Raw genomic sequence first — 15459 nt, forward strand, 5'->3', positions numbered from 1 at the left:
ATATGAACCCCATATCAGCCTTTTGAAGAGAATCAAGTGTGCATTACTGAGTTTAATATGTCATGATGACTGTAACGTTAGCGCAGTCTTACTCTTATTCTTAACCAAGGTCCTGCTACTTACGCTAATCGTGAACTTGATAAGGCTTTACTCTCTCATCTCCACCCCCTCTATGGACTAGAATTACTGTGGGAAGTCTAAACTTCTTGATACTGCTTCTGACTCTTTCTGTGATCTTGGTGGGCCAAAGAGCACCTATTAATTTATTGCAAGTGACTTTACTTCCCTTATTCCCATTCATACCCACACTCAGTTACAGAATCCGGGAGTGACCTTGCTTAGTCACTTGCTTAGGAAAGGTGGCATACAGATGTTGTCAATTTCTGGGTCATCCTAGTTTGGAATGTTCATTTTTTTTCTCGTTATTGTTCTCCAAGCGTAATTTCAACAAAACAACGTAAATCTAAGCTCCTATGTATGTTTTGGGTGCCCTGTCTACCCTTTGCTTCACAACATGCACCCCTCATATGAATAATTTACCCTTGCCATACTACCAATTAACATACATTAACATACATTCTTTTAACTTCATTAAAATATTTTTATAGTGGCATTTGTACAGCCCACAACAATTACGCGTTCTGCCTCAGTTGAAACCACACAAATCGAAATTTTTCGTGCATGAAAGATGTTAATATCACATATTAAACCAGGTGTCTGAGGATTCGTAGTCCACACATTTAAATCCGCGCTTCAGAGAAACTGTTATATATTTGAATAGATCCATCCTTACCTGAGCTGTTGTATAAAATGAGCCATTTGTGCTTCAATCGAAGGAGCAAACGTTTCTTCTTTATTCAAGTCTCTGTGCACAAAGCAGGACGCTTGGTGATTTTATTATGCAGCGCCTTCAGTAGTGCCTCGTATTGGAAGTATGTCTTTGTTACAAGAATTGATTTCCCCCTTGGCGGTGCACAGGGAATGAAGTGCCACTCTGTGACCCAATAAATCCTAAACCTCAGTTCTACATGAGCATATGAAACTAAAAGTAAGGACTAGGAGAACCGGACTTCCTACTTATAAGCAACTTATTACTTCTATCACCTGGATCATCACTACTCCCAACTTTGTCAAGAACAGCTTGTGTAAAGGTAACTCACCAGTACAACTTTCCATAATAAAAACATGCATCACAAAGCTGATTACTTTGTTTCAAATGTATTACTTTTTCTTCAAAACTTTTCACCCAATCGTGCTACTGTTGTCAGTTTGCTGGGATTACTAACAGATATCAAATAACATCTGAAAAAGTAAGGTTCTGTGAAATGTTTCCACTTACCTGGGAGTGACCCAGAGAGTGAGCTCGGATGAGGCACAAAACCGAGTGGTACAGAAGCTGGTCCATGCACTACATAGTCATTGGTCATTGTCTCGCCATCACCTTTCTTGCGGGGGCATAGAATCCTCTGACAGATAAAGTACATGCCACCAACTACAAACACTGTAAGGATAACCCCAATGATTGACCCAATTGTGTTGGTAGATGGCGGAGGTGGCTCCTCAGTTGGATCTAAAGCAACGGAGAGAAAATGTGGGTAACTTATAGCATGGCAATGGCACAAATTATACAAGCACCTGACTAACACCCTACTTGTCTGATTCACAAACCCCCAACTTAAGAAGCTGAATTTGTCTAGAAGTTATAATTATTTTTAGTGGTGAATCAAAATATAACAAGATAGGGGAAAATTTTGGTATCATGGAAGCACACAGTCATAATTGCCTTCACTGCAACAAACTGTGTCCTTATCAGGATAGATAATTTCTAATGTCACTACATCACAGTATACGTACATTTCCTTAGTACCTATGGCAAAGACCAAACCGGATGAAGAGCTTGAGGGAGAGTTTGGGTAGAGCTGGCAAGGGAAAGGGAGCAAAGGGAATTGAGATAGAAAGCAGGTATACATATTGGATATTCATACTGATATTAATTGAAAAATAAGTCAGGATTTAATATTGCAAAAGCTTTGATGGGAACTTTTTGAGTCTTGTCAGGGAAACAGATCAGGCTTATGTTATTGTAAGGGCACCGGCTTTTCACAGGTTCACCCCCACTTTTTGCCCCATTTTGGACTACACTGCACTGGTGTAATGGCCCTGAAATGCCCTGCTGAACCAGAACTTCGGGCATGTGCTCTGACCCTTAAAAAGAAAATAAGTTACTTACCTGTAACTATAGTTCCCCAGTATTGGAATCTTTCATAGATTCAAATGCTTGAATCATTCCCCATCGTCGAGATGGGAGTCCCGGTATATCAACACAGCAATGCAAAGTTAGCATAAACTAGAAAAACAGGCCTAGGCACAATTCAGTTTAGTAACATATCCATCTCTTTATGAAAAAGAGACCAAAACTAGGCTTTAGCCAATCAGAACACCTGTCCCTCTAGAACACTCCTGAGAGAGCCTCACACCTTCAGAATTTCACAGCACTAGTGCAATAAGCATAACCGTAAGGGTCTCAAAAGGTGAGCTTCTCCGAGGAGGAGGGTGGGCTGCATGTGAATCTATGAAAGATTCCAATACTGGAGAAGGAAAATGCTACTTAGCAGTACGCATCTGTTCTTGGCATGTAGAGCTGCAGAATCACATACTTGTGCATATATGTCATCTGGTGTTGGGCTCGGATGTTTACACTTTGTTATTGTCTTGGAAGAAGTCTTTGTAGTCACAAGATAGGTGACGCCTCCTTTGGACGATAGTGCGCATGGACATCGACTCCATCCTTAGATTGTTTTTCGCCATAAAGGGGGGAGATGGGCTTAGTTAGAAATAGAAACAGAAAAGATGTCCATGTGTAATGTATCCAAGTAAGATAATTCTGGAACAGATTAAGGTACCAAGGAGGCGGGTAGGCGTATGCGATTCTGCAGCACTACATGCTAAGAACAGATGCATACTGGTAAGTAGCATTTTCCGTTCGAGGCATGTGAGCTGCAGAATACATACTTGTTCATAGACTGTATAGCAGTGCTCTCCCTTAGCGGGGTTCACCTTTATCTGTTGCAGATGTCTGAAAAAGCGTTTTAAGAACTGCCTGGCCCACAGATGCTTGTTTTGCTTGCACAGCTACACAATAGTGTTTTGTGAAGGTGTGTGTTGTAGACCATGTTGCTGCTTTACAAATGTCATCTAAGGGAATGTTCCCTAAGAATGCCTTGGAAGCCACTATTTTGTGCGTTGAGTGCGCTCTAGGGGGAATTGTTAATGTGCTTTTTGCCTTGCGGTAGCATATTTGAATACATTTGACTATCCACCTGGCAATTCCAGCTTTGGAGATGGTTTCCTTTATGAGGTGGAGAGAAAGCTACAAACAGTTGGTTTGTGTTTCTAAAAGGTTTAGTTCTGTCAATGTAATAAAGTATAGCTCTTTTGGCATCAAGTGTGTGAAGGGCTCTCTGCTACAGAATATGGTTTGGAGGAAAAAACGGGTAATTCCACAGACTGATTAAGATGAAAAGCAGAGATTACTTTCAGAAGGAATTTCAGATTTATTCTGAGAACCACCTTGTTTTGATGTATTTGTAAGAATGGTTCTTGTATGGTTAAAGCCTGAATCTCACTTACTCTTCTGAGAGAGGTGATTGCAACAAGGAAAGCTACTTTCCATGTAAGGAACTGCAGTTCGCAATTGTGCAGAGGCTCAAATGGAGGACCTATGAGCCTAGTAAGGACAATATGTAAATTCCACACTGGAGAGTGTGGGATTCTGGGAGGAATTATCCTTTTAAGTCCTTCCATAAACGCTTTGATGGCAGGTACCCTAAACAATGAGAAATGTGGTCTGTTTTGTATGTAAGCAGCAAGTTCAGCCAGATGTAGGTTTATGGATGTGTATGCCAGATTACATCTTTATAGATGCAGTAAATAGCAAATAAAGTTTTGAATTGAAGCATCTAGAGGGTCAATTTTGTTATAGCAGTAAATGACTAATATTTTCCATTTGGCTGCATAGCAAGCTCTAGTACTAGGGCGTCTAGCTTCTTTAATAATGTTCATACAGTCCGGTGGGAGGTTGAAGTAACCGAACTCTAGAACTTCAGCAAATAATGTTTTAAATTGAAGCATCTAGTGGGTTAATTTTGTTATAGCAGTAAATTACTAATATTTTCCATTTGGCTGCATAGCAAGCTCTAGTAGTAGGGCGTCTAGCTTCTTTAATAATGTTCATACAGTCCGGTGGGAGGTTGAAGTAACCGAACTCTAGAACTTCAAGAGCCAGATTGCTAGGTTTAGTTGAGCTGGATTAGGATGCCTTATCTCTCCATGGTTCTGTGTAAGAAGCTTTGGGGAGAGTTGTAGTTTTAGGTGTGGAACTACTGAGAGTTCCAGCAGTGTTGTGAACCATGGTTGCCGTGCCCATGTTGGAGCAACCATTATCATCTTAAGAGACTGTTGCACAAGTTACTACTTGTGTAACGATATATCTGTAAGAGACATTAGTTAGTGATAGATTCCTTACCTTAGAATATCCCCAGGCGTCAGACTGGATCCAGAAATGTTTGCGTAGCAATACACCTGCGTGTCGGTAGGCGTCGTCCGCGGCTCCGCGGCCGTCGTCAGCGCCGGAATGACGTCGAAGTACTTAGACGTCGCCCATGCGCGCTGACGTCAGTTCTGATACACAGCTTTTCCTCGCCAAGATACGCAGAGCAATGATAGAACCAACACTGGTGCCATGAAACTAGGGCCCTAATAAGGGGATGACCTTAACCCTAGATATCGGTTCGCAGAACGGGGGGGATGGGTGGGTCGGTAAGGAATCTGTCACTAACTAATGTCTCTTACAGATATATCGTTACACAAGTAGTAACTTGTGCATCTGAAAGACACGTTAGTGATAGATTCCTTACCTTAGAATAGATACCCCAGCAATACCAACCCCGGTGGTGGGTTTTCCATCAAAACTGGGCAGGTCGCCCCTCTGCTTAAAAAACCCACTGCTGATGCGAATGACCTCAACAATTTCCACCCCATCACTAACCTACCCTTTCTTGCAAAGATCACAGAAAGAGGTGTAGCGAAACAACTCTCTCGTCATATCAAGGACAATAATCTTCTTGACAATTTTCAATCCGGCTTCATCCAAAACTGCAGCACTGAAACAGCTTTGCTGCAAGTGATTGATGACGCGCTGTGGCTACTCGACTCGGGGTGGGGGTACTTGTCTTCTAATCACAACACTCTCCTCAACACTCTCCTCAATACTCTTCAACAGAGAATGGGCATGGAGGGCACTGTGCTTAAATGGTTTGCTTCCTTCCTCTCTAATAGGTCCCAAATGATCAAAATAGCGAACAGTCTTTCATCTCCTTTGGCGGTAGGTCAAGGTGTTCCTCAAGGCTCCATACTGGCACCCACATTGTTCAACCTCTACTTAGAACCACTGGGAAATCTCCTAAGTAAATCCGGGATCTACTATCATCTCTATGCAGACGACACCCAAATCTACCTCAAAGTTGCCTCCACTCACGATCTCTCTATCCTAAGCTCTACGCCATTCAAAATTGGATGTCAACTCATCAACTGATTCTGAATCCCTCCAAAACTGAATTCTTCCTCCTCTCCTCCTCACTTTCTCCTCCCCCGGTTCAATCATGGATGGATCAGATGAATCTACTTAACAATAAACCCATCATTGTCCACAGCGCAAAATCCCTTGGTGTCATACTCGACAAAAAACTCAATCTAATCTCCCACATCAATTCTGTTGTAAAGTCTGCTCAATACCAACTGCGCCTTCTTTGGGGAATTAGTCGCTTCTTCCCGGAGCAGGACCTTAAAACCCTAGTCCAATCGCTGGTCCTCTCCAGACTAGACTACTGTAATTCTCTTCTTACTGGCATCCCACCTGTCCCCCCCTTAAATCTGTTCTCCATTCAGCAGCTCGTTTCATTTATGGGGCTAAAAGAAGCGACCACATCACACCCTTGTTATCCACCCTCCGCTGGCTTCCCATCGAGACAAGATCTATCTACAAGACTAGGATCACCTCCAGTCACAAGACATTAATGTGGCATTGTAAGCCTGGTATCACCACCAACAATAAATATACAATAAGAATACACATACATTCGGAAATACACACATACACACGCGCACACACACACATCTCCAAAGAACTTGTAGGAACCAGCATATCCAACAGGAAACTGTCAGGCATAACATTGCCAAAGTCAATAATATGACACTTAAGGAGTTTTTTCACAGTTTTCCCATAACGGAACCAAAGGGCCTCACAGCTGACAAAGCTGCAGAAAAGGACAAGACAACCACCGGAAGCAACATACTCCTAAGATACAGAATAGGATAGCAAGATCTCACAATATTGCTCATCTCTGAGCGCTGCTCAGAGGTCAGACAAATGAACCAACAGGACCTTTCAATCCCAGCCCTATGGCATATCTATGAGAATCCAGAATGTGGAGGCATGAGCTATGCCTTCCAGTGCTTAAGCACCCTCTTCCAAAAGGCGCAAATATATGCTAAAGCATAACCATCAATGTGCAAAATAAGAACTGCAATACACTTGTCAATAATCCTTTCAGAGATGAGAGGTGCAACAGAAGTCTATTGGCGGAATAGGATTAGAGTGAGTAAGGCCCCAAGCAACTGAAAAAATAAATGCCTAGAGAAAAACAACACAGCCCCAGTGAGCTGGCAACGCCGGTACTCCCGAACTACAATAAATGCAGTCATTCCAACATGACATGACGTACTGATACTACACCAAATGGCAGATCTAGAAGTTCAAAGCCAATGCAACTTGGAAAACAGCACAATTTTCAACCTTGTCTGAAAGATTAAAGAATGAAACATTCAGGAAAATACAAACCCCAGAACTCAGTGCAAGAAATGGTACCATGAATTATGCAACAGCCTACATCAGAAGTTGGGAGATCTGCTATGTTTGACGGCTTGCCTGCCTCACAACATTGCATGACGAAGATATGGGCAGAAAAGAAAATGGAGTTCAGGAAATGGACTCCTCACCTAAAAACGAGGATGAATACCCAGACACGAGATAAAGGCCTCAGAGGTTAGCAGATGGAATATTGGCATAGAGCAAACTTCTTCCCATCTGGCATATATCCCTCCTCAAGGATACATTAAAATGGCTTGACAAGGGAAAATGGGAAAGATTATGAAGAATACTACTGCTTTTGGTCTCCGTGCCCTTCGAAGTCTCCACACCCCCATAGCTTTGGGAAGGCAGAGACTGCCTATCATGCAGGAATGTTGTTGTTGCCTTCATGTGAAGGCCAGAGTGCGTAAAGCTTTTGAACCTTCCATGCCACTAATGGGGTGTTTGGTATAAGAATCCAAGCCCCATGACCGTGTAGTGACGTGTGCTCATGCAATGTCATCTAGGGCCAAGGCAGACTTATCGCCAAAGCGGAAAAAACATTGAAGGCCAACAGTCTGAGGAGCTCAAACAAGCCTGCCTACAAAGGGTAACAGAAGAACCCATAGACCTCAACACCGAATGGAGGCGTCAAGACTGGACTCGGCAGTTTGTTGCGCATGCTGAAATCTATTACAAACTACTTCTTCCAAGTGTCGTCTCACGTGGTCAGGTAAAAGTAAAACCACCATCTAGACCATTTCCAAAGGAGAAAGGGAATGGCATGCTAAAAGACATATGGCATTGCATAAAAATGACAAAAAGTGAGGTTCACTGATGAGAACAATTTCTTTATTATTATCTAAATCCAAGATGCTACCATACAGGCAGGAGGAAAAAGGAATTAATTTCAGGTAAAGAAAAAGAATCCTGCAGTACCTGATCCTCAGGCGATTGATCATAGGGCAGAATTTTGGCTTGGTTGGAGCTCGGAGATAGAGACACGCAACTTAGCAGTGGATGGCGTTCGCAGAGGCCAACTTGCAACAGGTGGATATAAGAAGGTCTAGGAGGGCATCCTTTAAAGGCAAGAGGGGCTCTGAAGAGGAGGAACAAGGGTGCAGCATTTCTTTGAAAATGTTTGAGTTAACATCTGTGACTGGCAAAGATAAGGAATATGCTACTTACCAGTATGCATCTGTTCTTGGCATGTAGGGCTGCTGACATTTATATCTGTGCATAGATCGCCGCCTAGTGTTGGGTCCGGATGATTGCACATTGTTGTCCTGGAAGAGTCTTCAAAGTATCACGAGATAGGTGGCTCCTCCCTTGGACTACAGTGCGCATGGGCATCCTCTCCATCTTCAGATTGTTTTTCGCCATTGTGGCAGAGATGGAGTGTAATACAGTAAGTGATGACCATGCCTGAGAATGATTCTGAGTGCTGCAGCTGCGACAGGCACCGGGGAGGAGGGCGGGCGATATAAATGTCAGCAGCCCTACATGCCAAGAACAGATGCATACTGGTAAGTAGCATATTCCGTTCGAGGCATCTGGGCTGCTGAATTTATATCTGTGCATAGAATATATAGCAGTATCCTCCTTAGCGGCGGTTGCCCGTGCCAGCTGCAGCAGTCTGAAAAAGAGTTCTGAGAACAGCCTGACCTACAGCACCTTGCTGTTTCGAGTGTACATCCACGCAGTAGTGTTTGGTGAATGTGTGTATGGTGTTCCATGTGGCTGCTCCACATATATCCTCTAGAGGAATGTTACCTAGGAAAGCCATGGATGCCCCTAACTTGCGTGTGGAAAGCGCTCTTGGGGGAACTGTTAATGTGGGTTTAGCTTTTTGATAACAGATTTGTATGCACTTAACAATCCAACTGGCTATACCTGACTTGGAAATGGGGTTGCCTTTGTGTTGTGGAGAGAAGGCAACAAACAGTTGCTTAGTTTTCCTGAAATCCTTCGTCCTGTCTATGTAATACAGGAGAGCTCTTTTAACATCTAGCGTGTGCAGTGCTCTGTCTGCCACCGAGTCTGGATTTGGGAAGAAAACAGGCAGTTCTATGGTTTGGTTAATGTGGAACTGCGACACCATCTTAGGCATGAATTTAGGGTTGGTATGCAGCACCACCCGATTAGCATGAATCTGTATGAATGGCTATTGAATAGTTAGGGCTTGAAGCTCACTAACTCTCCTTAGCGATGTGATTGCCACTAGAAAAGCCACTTTCCATGTTAGAAACTGTATCTCACAAGAGTGAAGAGGTTCAAAGAGTGGTCCCATTAGTCTGGTGAGAACTATGTTTAGATTCCAGACAGGTGAAGGAGGGTGTCTGGGAGGAATCACTCTTTTGAGCCCTTCCATAAGAGCTTTAATGGCTGGCACTCTAAAAAGAGAAAGATGCTGTCTGTTCTGAAGATAAGCTGCCATTGCGGCCAAATGTATCCTAATGGAACTGTATGCCAGATTGCATCTGTATAGGTGCAACAAATAACATATAATGTTTTGCGTGGATGCATCTAGCGGATTTGTGTCATTATGAGAACAGTAAATGACAAATCGCTTCCATTTGGCCGCATAGCATGCCCTGGTTGAAGGTCTTCTTGCCTCCTTGATGATGTTCATACAGTCAGGGGGCAGGTTGAGGTAGCCAAACTCTATGACCTCAGGAGCCATATTGCAAGGCTCAACTGTTGCGGATCTGGGTGCTGAATGTCTCCACGGTTCTGAGTGAGGAGACTGGGCTTGAGTCGCAGCCGTTGGTGAGGCACCACTGAAAGTTCTAGGAACGTGGTGTACCACGCTTGCCGTGCCCACGTTGGAGCAACTAGGATGAGCGTCATGGAGTGCTGCCGCAGTTTGCGTGCCACTAGCGGTATGAGCGGTGCTGGAGGAAAAGCGTACGCAAATCTGCCTGACCAGTTCATCCATATCGCATTGCCCTGAGACTGCGGGTGTGGGAACCTGGCGGCGAAGGTTTGGCATTTTGCGTTTTCCTTTGTGGCGAATAGGTCTATCTCTAGATGACCCCACTGCTGGAAATATGGTTGGAGCACTGAGGGGTGTATCTCCCACTCGTGCATCTGGTGGCTGTGCCTGCTGAGCAGGTCCGCCATCTGGTTGTCTTTGCCTGGGAGATGTTCTGCCATGAGGAACATGTTCCTTTGCATGGCCCACTTGCACATGCTCTGGGCTAGATAAGACAATTGTGAAGAGTGCGTGCCTCCCTGCTTCTGGATGTAATACATGGCAGTCATGTTGTCCGTCCGGATCAGCACGACTTTGTTGCACAGATGCAGTCTGAAGGCCTTCATTGCCATGAAAATTACCATGAGCTACAACAGGTTGATATGCATCTTTTGGTGCTGCGCTGTCCATAGTCCCTGCACTGTATAATGGAGGACATGCGCTCCCCAACCCTGGAGAGATGCGTCCGTTGTCAGCACTATCTGTGGTACAGGCTCTTGGAACGGTCGTCCCCTGCAAAGGTTTTGTGTGTTCCACCAATGCAGAGAGTTGTATGCACGACCGGTCACCAACACTAGGTCTTTTAGACGTCCTTGAGCCTGGTTCCACTGTCGTGCTAAGCACTCCTGAAGCGGACGCATGTGTAGCCTTGTGTGAGGGACTATAAAGATGCAGGAGGCCATCATACCCATTAGCTGCATGAATACCTGCGCTGGGAGCGAGTGTTGGGGCCTGAATTTTTGAATGAGCAATTGCATGCTGTTGACTCTGGCAGAGTTTGGGTGCGCTGACGCTGTCAGTGTTGATTGTCGCACCCAGGTACTGTTGTACATGTGCGGGTTGAAGGTGTGATTTTGGGTAATTTAGTGAAAATCCTAGACTGTGTAGGAGGTGAATTGTGCGGGACATGTGTCTGGCACATTGCTGGGCTGACTTTGCCTGAACAAGCCAGTCGTCCAGATAAGGATAGACATGTCTGTGTTGTCTCCGAAGATGCGCCGCCACTGTCGCTAAGCACTTGGTGAACACCCTGGGGGCAGTAGTGACCCCGAAAGGCAGGACCTTGAACTGGTAATGCTGGTTGTTTATGGTGAACCTGAGATATTTCCTGTGTCCTGGGTGAATGGGGATGTGGAAATATGCGTCTTTCAGGTCTAGGGTTGCTAGGAAGTCCCCCTGACTGAGCAATGGTAGAACTTGATGTAAAGTCAGCATGTGAAAATGTTCTGACAAGATGTACTGGTTCAGGGGTCTGAGGTCTAGAATGGGCCTGAGAGACCCGTCCTTTTTTGGGATTAAGAAGTACAGTGAGTACACCCCTGTACCCTGCTGATTTAAAGGCACGAGTTCTATGGCCCCTTTTTGCAGCATGCAGAGTACTTCTTGCTGCAATAAGTGCATGTGCTCTGCGGACATAGGACGGTGCCTTGGGGGTATGTTCGGTGGAGTGGAGGTTAGTTCTAGACAATAGCAGTATTGGATAAGGTCTCTCACCCACCTGTCTGTGGTTATGCCTTCCCAGACTGGCAGGAACTGCTGAAGTCTCCCCCCGACTGGTGTTATATGGTCGGGGGGCAGTGACAAGACGTCACTGTTTATTGGTGGCGGAGGATCTGGTATTATTATTTCCGCGTCCTCTGCCTTTGGTGCTGTTCCCACGATAGCCACCCCTATTGTTTTTGTTATAGGTGGTCTGCGAGCCCCCTCTGTTGTATTGGGCTTGCTGTGATGCTTGACCTCTGGAGGCTCCCCTGTTACCGGAGCGACGAAAGGAACCACCCCTGAACTGTTGTGACTGCAGAGCCCCCATGGATTTTGCTGTCTCAGTGTCTTTTTTTAATTTTCTCAAGGGTGGTGTCTACATCAGGACCAAAGAGAAAGTTAGGGTTAACCGGCTGGTTGAGTAAAGTAGTTTGCATCTCCGGCTTAAAACCAGAGTTGCGTAGCCAGGCATGCCTTCTAAGCATCACACTTGTGTTTATGGCTCTAGCTGCCGTGTCTGCTGCATCTAATGTGCACTTGATGGACGCATTTGAAAATAATTTTCCCTCCTGTATCAGCATTTCTGCTCCCTCCTTATAAGCCTCAGGCAGGTGTTGCAGTAGCTGCTCTAACGTGTCGTAGAGCGCCCTATCATATCTGGCTAATAGGGCCTGTGTATTGGAGATCCTCCAAATATTTGCTGCCTGAGCCGCTTCTCTCTTGCCAGATGCTTCAAATATTTTGGATTCTTTGTCCGGAGGGGGAGCATCACCACTGGTTTGAGAGTTTGCCCTTTTACGAGCATTAGCCACCACGAGGGAGTCCAACGGGAGCTGGCCCTTGATGTACGTAGGGTCTACAGGTGCAGGCCGGTACTTCTTTTCAATCCTTGGGTTTACAACCCGTGCCCTTGTGGTCTACTTGAAGATGTCAGTAGCATGTTTAAGGACACCCTTCAGCATAAGCAATGTTTTTACAGATCTTTCAGAAGTCAAGAAATTATCAAACAAAAAGTCCTCCTCTACTGGGTCAGCATGCATGTCCACATCATGGTTTTTGGATGCCCTTTCAATCAAAGCGTTAAACGCAGCAGTATCTTCAGTAGGCGAGGTTTTGATGGTATAGGACTGGGTGTTAGGCGTGGTGTGTGGCTCACCAGGGTCAACAGGGTCAGTCCAGGTTTGCTGTTCATCCTGATCTGTGTCAGCAGGATAATTGAACTCATCTTCATTGTATCCCTCCCCTATGTCCTCATAGGTGCGTGTGGGCGAATAGGAATAGTCTTGTTCAACGGACTCCACAGGCTCAGAAAGAACAGGTGAGGTTGCAGAGTCTCTTTTCCTTTTTAGAGGGATTTTGTATGACTCTAAAGGAGTTTCTGGAACTATTTTCCGTTTGTAAATGGTGAGTCTACCCGTATCCGAGTCGATGAACAGTTTTGACTGATTGTCATAGGAGGGTGGTTGGAACATCACTTCCTCTTCAGCGGACTGACTCCTTGAAACTGCAGACACTTTCTTGCTAGTGTCGGTGCCTTTTTGTGGCTCGAAGGTTTTTGCTCGAGCGGTCGGGGCAGTCCATATTTAATAGGTTGTGTAAGCAGTGGAGACGAACTGACCTTTTTTGAGGGTGTTGCCGTCTTCGATCCGACCAACTTTGTAGGATCACTGGGCTGCTTGCGGCCCTGCGTCGATTCGAGCTGTCGGTGAGCAACAGGTACGCCTTTCTGTTTGGACGTGACGTGCTCTTTCGGGTCGGGTGCACTTTTCGACTCGAAGGCCTTGCTGGATATCGGCGCCGAGGCTGGAAGTTTTGGATTGACAGTCCTCCTAGCCTTGAGTCCTTTGCCAGTGTCGCCATCTTTGGGCGCGGACGTCGACAGCGTCAGCGCGACGTGCTTGACGGCAGAGACAGGTTTTGGCGTCCCGTGTTTCGGGTCGACGCCCCCTTGTGAGCCCAAAGGGTGGATGACACTTTTAGATTTGGCTGGAGCCGACGAATCCGAGGCCGTCGATCCGAGGACTGTCTTCAGCAGTTTCTGTTTCGATACAGTTGCTGTCGGTTTCGGGTTCGATTTTGCCGCTGAAAGTGGCTGATTGACCGATGGCTCTGTAGAAGTATTCTTAGCCGGGCCTGGACGCGGGGCTATAGAATGCGGGTAAAAATCTTGGCTAAGGCCTTCCAGCGATGCCTCGACCTGAGCCTTAGAGAGTATAGTGTCAGTATTGGGCCCCGCGATTGCGGATGGGCCTTGCTCATCGCTTGAGTCGTCATCGACGGCTCCGATGGCTTCTGCGTCGTCTCCTACCTCGACGAGGTCTTCCTCATGGACGTAGTCTTGTTGTTCGTCCACACTATAATGTGAGTCGTGCTCCGATGCAGGGTCCGACTGTTGTTCAGGATCCTCCTGTCGGCTCCCTCGATGTCGTCTGCCTCGAAGATATCTTCTGGGTCTGGCGATGTCTGCTGGGCCAACTGTCGCGCGGCGCGCCAAAGCGTTTTCTTCGACCGGAACTTGGAACAGGCCATACAGCTGGCCCCGTCGTGGTCCGGGGATAGGCACTTATTGCACACCGGGTGCACATCGATGTGAGGGTATTTGGAGTTGCAGACGGGGCATCTCTTGAACGGGCTCCGTTCCATCGTCGACGCTCGTCGGGGCCTAGAGGTCGAAAAGGCAATACGGCCTTCGAAGTCCTGTTAGAAGAACTGGATGAAGTACTGGCCACCGAACGAGAGACAATACCGACGCCCCTAAGGCCTTTTGGCCTCGCGAAAAGAGTTTTAAGTATATTCCGAACTTGAGTCAAGAAAGTACATCCGAACCCAATGGCGGAAAAAAACAATCTGAAGATGGAGAGGATGCCCATGCGCACTGTAGTCCAAGGGAGGAGCCACCTATCTCGTGATGCTTCCAGGACAACAATGTGCAATCATCCGGACCCAACACTAGGCGGCGATCTATGCACAGATATAAATTCAGCAGCCCACATGCCTCGAACCTCAAGCACCTCTGTCCCATCCAGGATTGTCTTAAAAGAAAGCACGACAGAGTGAGAGAGGGTCAATAAGGGATCATCTCAGGAAAAAACCTGAGTTTGTAAGGGGTCTGCCTCACTACTGACAGTAAGAATAAGACCTGTTGATGGCCTATGGCTGGCCTTCCCTGTGTTATCTAGTATGTCTAAATCCACCCTATCCCTACAGATCTCTGAAACTAAAATGGATCCAGAACCAGCGTCGTAGATGAGATTTGTATCTGGGTCAATACTGAAACAAACAGCAAGGTCTTCCTCAGCTAAAAAGGATGTGCCGAGGTCAGGGCGGTGTGTGTAGCTCAATTGTCGCACAAAGTGGTAAAGGCCTCAGGGGAGAAAGTCAAGATTCCTGCAGGCACTCTTGGGCCGAATGCCCAGCAGAGGAGGACGACATATTCAGAAAAGCCTGAGTGAAAGTCCCCACTGTGGGGTCAGCACCAGGAGCCAGATAAGGATGAGGGCAGTAGGGGGCGGCGCTAGAGGGCGCACGACCAGTATGGCGGCACATCCGTGAGGCTCTGGTAGCCTGGTCACCCAATATTTCATTTATCCTGCTTTTTCGCCGACATCCTTCCTGCCAAACATTGGATTAAGATGTTGAAATCGCCTCGCTATCTCCCGATCTGCAATTTGTTGTGCCTTCCTGCCCTTGAGGCTCCCGAGCGCTGCCTGCAGTGATCAGCGGAGCGAGTTGGTGTGCTGCTGGCAGGGCTCGCAATACCCATTGGGCTCACAGGGCTTCAGCCACCCCCGTCGTGCGTGTCAGCCCGGGCTGAGACAGCTTCGCAGGCTGGCGAGCATTTAATTGCAGCCGCACCCGAGTACTTAACAGGTCTTTAAAAGACCATTTACTTGTAAATGAGGCTTTTGTTGTGTGTTCACTCCTTCTTTCAGTCACTCGGTCTATGGTAGGAAGAATTAGCCCCCCCGAAATATTTTACAGATGAAAATTTGGCTAGAGTTGCCCGCCTGGCTGCTGAGCTGCTTAAGTGAGCGCCGCGGCTTGCCACGAGGCCGTCGGCCCAGATGCGCGGACGGAGCTGTGGGGACCCGGGTTT

General features: G+C 46.4%; 1 protein-coding gene across 1 annotated transcript in view; it reads right to left on the bottom strand.

Annotated features, from left to right (window-relative positions):
- Positions 1–15459, bottom strand: part of LRP6 (LDL receptor related protein 6) — a 1212873-nt gene that overhangs the window by 141019 nt on the left and 1056395 nt on the right. The window contains exon 20 of the mRNA XM_078673499.1: positions 1340–1570. Within this exon, the coding sequence (XP_078529625.1) occupies positions 1340–1570 (231 nt within the window). The remainder of the gene's footprint in view (positions 1–1339; positions 1571–15459) is intronic.

The sequence above is a fragment of the Lissotriton helveticus genome, chromosome 1_1 (genome assembly GCF_964261635.1).
Source record: "Lissotriton helveticus chromosome 1_1, aLisHel1.1, whole genome shotgun sequence".
NCBI lineage: Eukaryota > Metazoa > Chordata > Amphibia > Caudata > Salamandridae > Lissotriton > Lissotriton helveticus.